The following is a 13,247-nucleotide window of genomic DNA, read 5'->3' as shown; positions in this document are numbered from 1 at the left end:
TATAACTCTTCAAATGCTGCTGAAAACATAAACTTTCAATTACTCTACCACAGTTATTGATGGTTGCTGTTCATTCACCTTTTAATTTAATCTACAGATATGCAATTAATAAAAGTTATACAATTGCTCATTATATGTTAGTCTCCTCATAAATCTAGGAAAGAAATGTAAAACTGTGGCTTGATTGAACCTTATTTTATTCAACAAATTAAAAAACGTTGTAAATAGCAGATAATAGCTTTATATAAAGAAATAACATTATCAAGCATAACAGGTGAGGGCTTTATACATAAAGAACATTTAAAGTATTGTACATACACTATTAGTAGGAGAATGGTATCCATAAAGTTGAAGACGCTGACATAGAGCACAAAGGGCCAAATGAGGTGTCACATTTCAGAATGAACCCAAGTACAGCAAAAGAAAAAAAGAAAAAGACGACAAAATAATCAATTAGGAAGGGCAAATCATTATGCTACATTCTATATAGAGCACACACACAATACAAGTGGGATAAATGTTAAAGATGAGTAGCAAAGTTGTTAAAATCGAATATAATTAAACATTAAGTGAATCTGTGTGCATTTCAACCATATCCATTGCAACCTGATAGCATTATTGCTTTGAATAAAACATCTGTCTCTTAACTGAAGTTTTATTTAGACAGATTTCAGGAATTTTACATGGGCTAGGAGGAAACTCTAGATAATAGCACAACAGTGGAAATGGTATGAGAGACCCTCTCTGGAATCCTGTTCTGCTGCTATCAATTATATGACGTTAGACAAGTTAATTAATCCGCGACTATTTTCTCATCTACAATAGGTATAATACTTACCTGGGAGAACTGAAACATTTACTATGGACATGGTATCAAGCTCAGTATATAAGTGTCTCCCAAAAATGTGATATTCATTTCACTCCTTATGAAGCATAGTTTTATTCTGATAGGCAAATATTTTAAAATTTATTTTTGGCTTAATTTTGATTTGGGTATGTTAAAATTCAAATTAAAGTAGCTATGAGGTTCTATTAGTTTTACCATTAGCTAACTGTTTTGAGTATTTATTATATCTCATGGACTGTTAAGTGGCTATGTATTTTAGCTTATTTAATTCCTATAAAGGTCAAAGGTGGTCATTATTCCTATTATTCCAATTCTACAAATGAAAAAACCTGAGGCAGAGAATCTTGTGCAAGATTATGCAGGCAATGAATGGCAGAGCTAGTATTTAGTTAAACCCTGAAAATCTTTGTTACACTGTCTTTTATGTGAACAATATACTTTCCTAATAAGCTAATTTTAGCTGAATCAAAATTTAACCAAATTGTTTTAAGAATGTGCAGAGGGTTGGATATGGTAGTGTGTGCCTTTAAGCCCAGCTATTTGGGATGTGGAGATAGGAGAATCATGGTTTGTGGCCAACCTGGGCAAAAGTTACAGACATCCTAGTTCAAATTGGAAGCTAGGTGTGGTGGCATGTGCCTGTGTCCTAGCTACTCAGGAGGTGGAGGTAGAAGGATTATGGTCCAAGGCCAGCCAGAGAAAAAGTATGAGGCCTTATCTGAAAAACAAACTAAAAGTAAAAGACTAGGGTTGTGGCTCAAGTGGTAGAGTGTAGACTCCGAGTTTAATCCCCAGTACCTCTTAAAAACAATGTATAGGAACACACTGTCATTACTATCATGTTGACACTACCACCTTGCACTCAACAGGATCCTCTACAACAAAAATAGTATAAAATTTTGCTGGTATGGTATAATGCCTACCTGTAATATCAACTACCTGGGAGGCAGAGATAGGAGAACCATGTTAGAGGGTAGTCTAGGGTCAAAAACCAGCTGGGTGTGGTGGTGTATACTTATCATCCCAGGTGTGCAAGAAGTACAGGTAGGAGGATCATAGTCTGAGGTTGGTCTGGGCAAAAGCATGAGACTAAAAAAGTAAAAAGGACCAGGGATATGGCTTGAGTGGCAGAGCACTTGTCTAGAAAGTGGGAATCTTATCATTTTAGGCCTGCATTATTTAAAGTGTGACTATAGTAAGCTAAAACTAATTATCATCATTATTAAGCATATTAATGAATATTTGTAGAGAGTTGTATTGCAGAAAAGTGCTTTCAATTACAGGTTGAACTTAGTATTATTTCTGAATTATTTTAAGGAATAGTTCTGATAGTTAAATTATGTAAATGAGATTTCAGGAGCACTATTTAAATTACAGAAGATAAACATCTTTGAGGTACCTGTGGAGACAAATGACTTTAGAAAGCATCCTTTTATAAATATACAACTTGTATAAGTATTTACGTGTTACTTTTATCTGTTCTCTAAAACTAAGTCTACTTCCCAATATATTCACTAGGGAATACTTCACTGAACTATATGCATATAAAACATATATGCATATATGCATATATGTTATGCTGGTATAATTAAGATTTTGCAATTCAGAGAGATTTCTCCTAATTATTCAAGTTAATGAGACTTTACATTGTCACTATTATGGGACCTCTGCATTGAATCAATATTAAATCCCCTTCGCCTTGGCTGCAATGAAGCCCATGGCCCTGCTTTGTGTTTTACTGCAGCTTGCCCCATGTGTGCTGTCCCCACTCCCTGTCCTCACTCCCTTTGTTACCTGATATATTTTAAGAAATGTTAGTGACTAGGATCACATTACATTTTTTACTTGAATACCCACAAATCCTCTCTGGAAGTAGTATAAGTAAACAAATAATAAAATTTCTACCCATTGAAATACTATTTACTTATACTAAAGGTACACCAATACTTTTAGCATTATCAACCTCCACAATTTGGCCTCCTTAAATGATACTTCATTAACAACTTGCCTATTCAGTTAATTGTAAGTTGAAATAATCTATCAAAATTAGGTTAACTGCTAATTCTTTCAATGTATTATGTACATGAAATAAAATTTAAGAAGGATTTAAATTCTCTAGTTTTCTTTGCTAAGACTATATAATTGCATTTATGGGGCTATTCATACAGAATTTTTAAATTACAATTTGAAAACTATGACACCTGATTTAAACAGAGTATTACTAATTCCCCTTTATATATTTCATTAACATTATAATCAGCCATTTGATTTTTCAAGACTGTCTTCCATAAGCTTTGTCAATAGTATATTAGAGAAGTCTCATCAACTATTGATAATTATGTTATAGTCAATTATCCTATGAAGTAATATGTAAATATATAATATAATATATAAAGATTTTATAAAAGATTTATAAAATCTTTTATAAACTAGATAAAAATATATATTTCATAAATACATAAACATATTGGGATTGAACATGGTATACTCTGCTATTGATAGTCCATGTTTTAAAAAACACCTAATACATACAACATTAGAATAATAAAAATGAAAATAATTATTTTAATTCCATATAGAACAGTGAAACTACTGCATAGTTACTAATCTGCAAAATAAATAATTATCATTGACATGTGAACAAAATTCACTGTATTTATGGTATCTAAGTAGCAGATGAAGAAATATGGTATAATGAATGAAAGTGTAGGTTTGGAGCTGGTCAGGCAAAGTTTCAAATCTTGGCTTTGCCATTTAATAGTTGTATAATTTTGGAGAGAATACTTAATCTTTCAAATTGTTGAGCTTCCTCATCTTTAATTATAGACAATAAGAGAATTGTTGGGTAGATTAAATGAGGCAATAGAATCTAGCATAGAGCCTGATAGTAAGGTCACAGAGTCTGTTATTTTTGTTAGGTGGCCTATAAGTAGGTTGAAATATTTGTGATAAACAAAAAGAAAACTGGTAGAAGATAAAAGGGAATGTTCTTTAATTCTAACTTCAGAATAAGACAGTAATACTATGCATCCCAGAAAAGGAATCTATAACTACTTCTAAGAATGCAAAGACATATTATTTCCTTTTATTTGCTTTAACATTCATATTGTTATATTACCAATAATTTCACTTATAATTAAATCTTTGCAATTCACCTTTAAATTTTTACATGCATAATGATCTGTATTAATCCACTATATGATATACCCTTCAAATCTCACAGATAACAGAAATATGGATGAAAATGATTTAATGAATATGACTATGAGTACAGATGTTTAATATCAATATTTGAGAGAAATATTGATATTGATGTATAAAAATACTGAAGTAATTTTTCTACATAAGAACACTAGAACGCTTTCAAGAAAGAAACAGCTCTAAAATTCTGCTTATTGTGTATCAACATGAATAAAGTTAATTCTCACCTGGAAAACCCACCTGAAACAACTACAAAGTATTTCTTACCAGCATTGCACGCTTTTCTTCATCTCCTTTAGTTTCTCTCTTTTCATTTTTTTTCCTGAATATCTCTTGAAGCTGAAAGGAAATCAATCAAGAATCAAATTCTACCAAGAGTTTTGATATACCTACCCACTACTCTGTTCTAGCTAAAAACAGTAACAACAAAAATAATTTCATCAGCCAAGAGCTTTTAAACTACTCTACATATATTTTCTGATTTCAATATTTTTCCAAGAAAAACAATATACATTCTTTGGTATTGCCAACCCACAGTTAAGTTAAATGTGTTTCTTAAAGTTTTATTTTATCTCTAAGACACAAAGGCATGGAGCTTGAGGTACACACAAAGAGATGAAGCCCACTGGTGTATAAAGAACACTGGAATATTACTCAAGGACTCTGGGTTGTCATCCAGCTTCTGTCACATATTAATTTCATTAAAATACATGTCACTTCATCCTTGTTGGGTTCATGCATGAAGTGAGGATGGACTAGATGATTTCTAACGTGTCTTTCTAGTAACTGAGCATGGCAGTAAAAGAACAGGCTCACCAGGTATCATGCCTTGGGCAAGTTATTTTGATTATCAGAGGCATTTTTTCATACCTAGAACATGAGTTAAATTCCGTATCTTATATAATGTTGTTTGAAATAAGTAGTACAAGTAATTACTTAGCACATCCCGTTACACAGTAATTTCTCAGTAATTGTAATCTACTATTATTACAAATGGTACTATTTCCCTTTAAAATCTTATGATTTAAAAATGGATGCCTAATCCTATTTCTTTTATCAGTTTTCTAAAAGTTCATTACTCTTATCTGTATAATTTGGACAACAATCTCAGCTTTATCTCATTATTAAAAGTTTAAAGCCAAATAAAATATACTACTTCCCAAGGTTTTAGACTTCTATAAATAACATAACTCCACCTCCTGTTTTTAGGAATTCTTTGCAAACAGACAAGCAAGTATCACATATGAGACAGCAGGAGACCAACTGAAAAGACCAAATAACAGCTTTAAAGCAACTTTTGCAAGAGTAGAGTACAGTGTTTACTATAACAAACAAATTAACATTAATTTCTATTTTAGAGAAAAAACAGAATAGATATTTTGCCATAGAAACGGATGCAGGAAACATAGGTAAAAAGAATAATTCTGAAAGGGGAGGTGGGAAGATGAATGAACAGTTGAGGACATTGTCAGGCCATTACCAAGGCTGGACCAATAAGGTGAGAAAGAGCAAAGGATAAATGCCTTTTGTCTGTCCTTGGTCAAAGACAAGGGAAGGGAAAAGGAAATGGGTACAAATCTGGAATACAAGGCAAAAGTGAGTGGAAGGAAAAAGGAAATAGGAAACCATGACTCTTATATTGATAAGAAAGAGAAGCTCCTAGAGCAGAGCTGTGACTAGTTAGCTAATATGAAGGAAACTAAGTATTAACTGGGCAAGTATAATCTCAGGATTGCCTGTTATCCTTCCAGCAGAAAATCTGTGACACATTCCAAACTTTCAGGTAGAACATAATCATTGTAATCATCTATATATCAAGTATAATTTATATTTTCATAAAATAAATCTTGTTCAAAGCATAAGCTTGTTTATTAAATTAAGATGAAAGTTTAAATTCTACACTTTTTCCCTCTATATAGTATTCCAAATAATGCAAAAACATAAAAATATAAGCCATAATTAATTGTTGAACATGCAGTTTATAATATACATACCACCAAAAACTCCTTTTTATCCACCATCTCATTGCCATCAGTGTCAAACATGTTGAAAGCTATTCTAAAACCTGCATGTGGCTCTGCCATGACAAATAGAAAAACGTACATAAAATGGAAAAATGTACTTTAAAATACATAATCCATAGTATTTATAAGCAGTTATGCTGTACAGAAATACTTTTAATCAAGAAATCAAAATCATTAAGTTACTATTAGTTAAATGTAAAGAAAACTATATAGAAATAAACACATTTCTGCTTCAGTAGTTATTAGACTTAAAAAAGGAATTGATAAAATATTTTTAAAGTACTTTTGTAATACTTATTGCATAGCATTAGGGGAAAAATTTGACTGCATTCTCTCTAGAAATAAATACCTAAAGTCTGTCTACTTGATAAGGAGGAAAATATCAAATCATCACATTTAAAATATTTTCAATATGTTCAACTACTTTGAAATAGCAGAAAAAATAATGTCATGACAGACTAGTTCCAATTCTTCAGAAAATTATAACTGAAATGACCTATAGGAATAAAAGTCAACTATGAGAGATTACAGATTAGGGTTTAAACTTCCTGAAACTTCAAAACCAGAAATGTAAAAGTGAATTGAATATATAATTCCAAAGTCCTCCAAACTACAAAGACTCACATACTATGAAGTACCAATTTGACTTTATGAATCTTATAAGAAGTCTCACTCCACTTTCTACTTCTAGAGCATAAAAAAGAAAACTTGGACAGAAGAAAACATGAAGGTATCCTTCAAATTGGAGCTCAGTGTACATGTGTTTCTCAAAATATTTGACCTTTCTTTTGAGATGGTTAGCAAAAAGTTTGAAAAACCCCTCCCACCTTCATTTATACTTGTTGTGAAATCCTGACACTGGCAAAAGAAGCAGATAGTCATGCTTTCTTAATGGGTAATAGCTGTCTCTGAAAATAACACAAACAGAAGCCAATGCTTTATGTTAGCTTGTTTTTGTATGTATTTTAGGAATCTAAGCTTACTTTCATTACTACTCACTAAAGTAAGAAAAAAAGTTTACATTATCTCTGGTAAGTCAGTTTTAAGCTTTAAAAAGATCTCAAAAGTAATATATCAAGGAAGCCTTTAGAAGCATTGTTTAGAAGGGAAAATAAAGTTAAAATAATCAAAGGTAAAGAGGAAAAACTTATAGAGAGATACCATCAATAATGTAAGCCCACTTCACTTTTTTAGTTCTAATCTAAACAACATCCTATAATTTTTCTGTTACTCCTTGAAAACTTCTCAGGAACTCCAAAGATAGTTTCACAACAATGTAAGGCCTAATTTTTCCTACAGTAAGCAACAATTACTATGTTTTCTCATACACCCTTAAACCATACCCTGTCCCATCTTTACAAGTGATTCTTTCCAAACCAGTAGTGTTCTCATTTTTGTCAATCACTCTGCTTATTTAAGTACTTATAACTTCTAATTTTGCATTCAAAGTTGTTCTAACTAACAAGATGGTTTTCCATTTATCTTGAGACACTCTTCTGGCACCCACTCTAATTCCATAGTATGATTCCTCATTGACTAGACTTGTATCCAACATCACTACCTATATTGACCTCAGGTCAACTGCACAACACTTAATTCTTCAGGACCTACATTTTATTCTAATTTTGACTCCAGGAGAAAAAAAAACACAAGAAAAAATAAAAGAAGATAATTTTTAAAACTCACATGTATACACATGTACACATTCTCCTTCCTCTCCCACAAAACCTCCTATAATAGAACTCATGGTAACATTACTTATTACTAAGTTAACAATAACACAGTGGTGTAAAATTTCAAATTATAGAAGTACCAGATATTTTAAAACTTGTTTCAAATGCATTTTATTGATGTTCTTGTTTTCATACATCTCCACAATTCCCCACAACTGGAAATATCAGTTTTATTCCTTTCTTTATTCACCAACTACTTTTTGAGAAGGTACTCTGGATAAGACATTGTTCTTGATACAGAGATAGACAAAAAGGATAACATTTTTGCCATCACAAATCTTGTACTACAGAATGGAGAAACAGCATGCAAACCAATGATTCAAATAACTTAAGTGCTATGATGAAAATAAAACATGGGAAAATGAGTAAAAAGAGAGACACAGGAGAAGGAGCTATTTCAGAGAGGATAACTGAGTAAGATTTTTAAGTCTTCATATTTATTTGAAAGGACACTGTACGATGTTTATTCTCAGGTGGATCTTGAGGAAAGCACTGATGGCACAAAGACAAATCCCTAAGATGGGAATTCAAGGAGTGGAAAGGTTAGGTGGCTGCTGCACAGTAAATATGGCATACAATTTCCTCCAGTCAATGCAAAGAAATTGAACTGAGAGCTTTATAGTAAAGCTCTCTAGTCATAAGAACTATTTCATAAGAACCACTGAATATGACAGGAAGAGAAAAGCAAAGCTACTTTTGGAAGTGGAGGATGGGTATTCCAATAGACTCACCAGCTAGGAGGCTCAACTCATTCTCTCACATTAGTCTTTTAGAAAATCTAATTCAAATGAGTACAGTGAGAAATTTATAAATTATTTTATATCCTGATCTTTGGAGTCTCATGTAAATTAAAATCAAAACAATTGATATATATTTTAAATTTATAGATATTTTACTACTATACAAGTCAAAATATTTATATTATTGACCTTGATAGTGCTGTGCTTAGCATTTTCTGTGGCATTTAGATAAGAATTTGGCAGAAGAGCAAACATATATTCTTGCTATTTTCAATAAAGAAGCTAAGAAAGACCTCTTTTCCAAGACTCAGATTAAAATAGAAAACTACAACTAGAAATAGATTTAACGAGTATACTTACTTGTTAAAATGCATAAAAGAAAAAGATATTCTGTGTAAGAAATCACACCTAGAAGAAAAATAGTACCAATTATGCTATATAAAATGCTACTTTATCTTCATATGTATCAAAGTAAAATATTATACTAGCTATGAATGTTATGAATAGTTTATAGTTTTAAAGCAGATGCTAAATAGTTTTAAATGGGGTTACATTATTATAAAATCATTGCAAAAGCCGAAATGATTTTGCTTTAAGTATTCCATGTCACTACAGAAATCCATACAAATTCCCATTAATGCTCTCAAATATATTGACATTAAAAAGAAAATTGTAATGTTACTTATAGTTGTAACTTTTAAACTTGTTGTTAATTGTTAATGTATGAATCTAAGATAAAATAAAAATGTTGGGAAATATTAATACTATAAAGGCTAAAATGCTGTTAAGTAACACCTGAATAAAACATACATTCTTGCTTAGAAATTTGATTTTTGTATTACATTAAAAAATAAAACTTTACAGTCACCAATTTTCTACTGTCAAATTATCATTTATTACTTTTGCCAAATAATGCTTCTATTGAGTGGACTCTAAAAGTTTTTATTTTAATTCAATGGCTTTCACTTCATGTACCCTGACTCCTGAGTTCTGTGTGAGCCCATAATTACAAACTTTAAAAGGAATTTATTTAAAATAAAAATATACAACCTTTTACTTGAATTTTTGCTTTTGGACTATAATACCTCAAACTAGAATTAATGGCTTAATAGACCATCCAGGTAGAAACTGAGAAAATTAAATCAGGAGTAAGTCTACAATACTTATCTAGATAGCAGATAGTTTCCGATGTTTGGCAAAAGGGTATAAAAAATACTTAAATAATCAGATCGTGGACTGTGAATCTCTATTTTATCAGATGTTCTTTGAGGCTACCTTCTTTGTTAATAGAACAAAGGGAAAGAGAAATCACTGCCAGACAGTTTGTCAAGAGACAAGAAGGGAACTACTCAGCAGGCTCTGAAAGCACTCTCCTGTTTATAGTAGAATATTGTGACCTCTACACAGGTAGATTTGGTTCATTGCCATGAATGTTATGGGAGAAAGATTCTGAAATGGTCAATGTATATAAAGATACAATACTTAGATTCCCCAGTGATCCCTCTTAAAAAAAAAAGCATAAATACAAGAGGGAAAAAGGGAAACGGGACTGGGAAATGGGCTTGCTGTCTCCACAATTCCATCTCACTGTCTATTTTTCTAACTTGTGGCTGGTTGGTACAAAGAACTTTAATAACTTATACAACTTTGATAGTTGATTCAAGATTTCCCTCAAGTGAGGATTTCTTAACAGTGAGAGATCTGATCATGATGACTGTGATAGGTCAACATAGTTAATGAGGTGGCTTAATCCACAGGAAAGGAAAACAAACTGAACAGACGTAATGTAATAAAAATGGTCAAGGAAAAGAGAAAATACTGTTCAAGATGAACTATAAATTAGTAATGCTTTCCAATTACAAAGATAGAAAACTGTAAGAATAATCCTTTAATTTATCTAAGGTTACCCAGGATCAAAAACCAAAATAAAATATACAGTAATGGTACAGTCTTGGGAAATGAAGGATAAGGAAGTTATCAACTAAATTTTAGCACTTGGGAGGCTAAAGCAGCAAGACTACAAGTCTGAGGCCAGCCTGCACTGTGTCAAAAACAAAACAAAACAAAGCAAAACAAAACCAAAAAACATTTAGAAAAAAAGAAGACATTAAGTTTCTTTTGAAAATGAAATTAAAAAATTAAAGGAAGGTCCTCCTTAAAAGCATTATATAATTAAATTTCCATTATCATGATACATTACAGTGGCTATGCAACACATATGTTAATAAATGTTGCCTATCAGTTTTTTTTAACATATGGCATTTTCTTACTGGTTAATATTTTAAGCAGATAAACTTCATTTTAAAATGAATCTTCAACAGTTTTAAAATTTTAGCTTTAAAATTTCTCAATCTTTTTTTTTTTCCAAAGCAAGAATCTGTTTCTCTCCTTCACCTAGCCTAATGGTTCTTAAAGTTTATGAAAACATGGTTTGATAATCATAATTAGATCAATATGATATTGATGCAAACTATCCTATAGGGTAGCCAATGATCTAGTATAGCTGTTTAAGTTTAATCAAAATCAGAATTCAGTTCCTGAGTTTCCCATATCACTTCTGATGTGCTCAGGTCACACATGGCTTGAGACAGCACACAAGGCAGCACAGACACAGAGCACTTCCCTCACTGCAGATGCTAAAGGAGTTCCCTCCCCTGAAAAATACTTAATGGTAATGTACGTATTAATGAACATGAGGATTACATGACTAAACTTGGAGCTTCAGATCAAACCTCTTTTTTGACTAAAAAGAATTTTCTTCTTCCAAATATTCTCAGATTATATTTGATCCAAATTTGTATTTTCATATGAGATGCACTAAGATAAGTTTTTTAATTCATCATACTTACCTGTTCCTTCTGAGCTTTGAATATTCCTGATCCTATCACCCCACCCTAAAATCTGAATAGCAAATTTTTTTGGTGGTGGTACTGGGGAATGAACTTAGGGCCTTGTGCTCTATACTTAAGCCATTCCTCAGTCCTTTTTGCTTTTAGTTTGTCAGATAGTGTTTCACACTTTTGCCTGGTACTCCTATCCATCTTTCTAGCAGCTAGGATTATAGATACATACCACTATTCCCTGTTCCTGAGTGGCATTTTTTCTTTTTGGGTTTGAACTCAGGGCTTTGCAGGCTAGGCAAACACTCTACCTCTTAAGCCATGGTCCCAGCCTCTTTTGCTTTAGCTTATTTATCTCACTTTTGCCCAGGGCCAGCACTGAACCACAATCCTCCTACCTAAGCCTCCTGTGTAGCTGGGCACACAGATGTGTACCACTACACCCATTTGGTTGAAATTGGGTCCTGCTAACTTTTTTCCATGGCTGGCCTCAAATCATGAGCTTCCCAGTCTCTTCCTCCTAAGTAGCTGAGATTATGGATGTGAGCCACATAGCTCCCAGTCTCTGAATGGCAAATCTTTAAGACAACTTCTAGAAAAAATTTTCAAAGACATTTTTTGTTGTTGTTCATTTGTTTTTCTTTGTTTTCTTGCTATGTAGCCCTGGCTGGCCTCAAGCTACTGATCCTCCTCCCTCCTGAATAGCTGCAATTACAGGCACAACCCACCATGCCTGGTTCTCGAAGATTATTTTAAGACAGCTTGGCTGAAGTTTCTTAAAGATGTAAAAATTCTAGTTATGAAATGTCTACAATAAAACAAGGCATCTTTCTTTTAGAATCCTTGTGAACCAGTTGGAAGCAATTTGAATGTCTATTCTATGTAGATAAAGTTTAGGAATTGTAACTACTCCTTTAACGTGTTTGTCTCATGCTAGAATAAGTACAGTACTTTCAAGCCAATACTGTTTGAGGTTGATGAAAAAAAACCTACAACTACTTATATAATTTCTTTAATATCTTTGTTTTGTATATTCTTATATTTGAGAATATAAACAAGTGTATTTTTAAGAAACATTCTTTTTTAAGGTAAAAGATATTTTATTAATTTTTCTATAAATAAGTACAAAAAGTGCACTGTGAAAAAAACTGCAATAAAAGCCATGTAACTTGATTGCAATTGAATATATGAATTATCAAATTAACTTAGATACATGGATACTGATAATAGATTAAATTGAAATAGATGGATTTTGCTATGAGTGTTATGTTTAAAAGAAACATGCCAAAAGACATGTCCACTAAGTTTTTCATATTGATTAACCTCAGGAATGCCTATAATTTCCCAGAAGCAAAACAAAGGGGAAAAAACCAGACATGTGAAGATCTAATACTTTTGAAAAACAGCTTCTATGGGTAAATATAACTTGTGCTTTTCAATATGGTTGAAATATAATTTTTAAACTATATAGTCTCTTTTGTTGTAAAAAGAACATTACTATCCAGAAACATTCATAATGTGATTTTTTTCAGTTTTTTTTCTATGCATATGTACACACAAATGTATGGAAAAAATGAATATATGAGGAGTATAAGTAACATAGTAAATCAAATCACATAGGTACTAAAATGAACTTACCTCTTTCTTTAAGACTTCGAAACAGCTTTGATGATCCCTTCCAAACCGGTGGTGTTTCTGAGAGCATCTGGTTTAATTCCTATGACAGAGGTATTATAATACACTGATTAACAGGCAAATCATCTTCTTGTAACATAAATTTCAAAAATTAAATGTCCACAAAATATTCTCCATTTAAAAGAACTGAAATGTGGCATTATTTATCCTATTCTATGTCTGTAGTT

At 31.9% G+C, this 13,247-nt stretch overlaps 1 protein-coding gene across 11 annotated transcripts in view; it reads right to left on the bottom strand.

Annotated features, from left to right (window-relative positions):
• Positions 1 to 13,247, bottom strand: part of Micu3 (mitochondrial calcium uptake family member 3) — a 94,242-nt gene that overhangs the window by 30,598 nt on the left and 50,397 nt on the right. For 7 of the 11 annotated variants that reach the window (XR_012441509.1, XR_012441510.1, XR_012441504.1 and 4 more), the window contains exons 4-8: positions 13,024 to 13,102; positions 8,906 to 8,953; positions 6,043 to 6,125; positions 4,316 to 4,387; positions 319 to 357 (exon numbers count right to left, since the gene is read on the bottom strand). Coding sequence is in view for 2 of the 11 variants with exons in the window: in XM_074054736.1 (XP_073910837.1) it covers positions 319 to 357; positions 4,316 to 4,387; positions 6,043 to 6,125; positions 8,906 to 8,953; positions 13,024 to 13,102 (321 nt within the window). In the remaining 9 variants the exon portion in view is untranslated. The remainder of the gene's footprint in view (positions 1 to 318; positions 358 to 4,315; positions 4,388 to 6,042; positions 6,126 to 8,905; positions 8,954 to 13,023; positions 13,103 to 13,247) is intronic. The other 4 variants (XR_012441511.1, XR_012441508.1, XR_012441506.1 and 1 more) reach the window with 2 other exon arrangements.

This window comes from Castor canadensis, chromosome 14 (assembly GCF_047511655.1).
Source record: "Castor canadensis chromosome 14, mCasCan1.hap1v2, whole genome shotgun sequence".
Taxonomy (NCBI): domain Eukaryota; kingdom Metazoa; phylum Chordata; class Mammalia; order Rodentia; family Castoridae; genus Castor; species Castor canadensis.
Note: the sequence above shows the minus strand (reverse complement) of the source record. Positions and strands in the feature narration are given on the sequence as shown.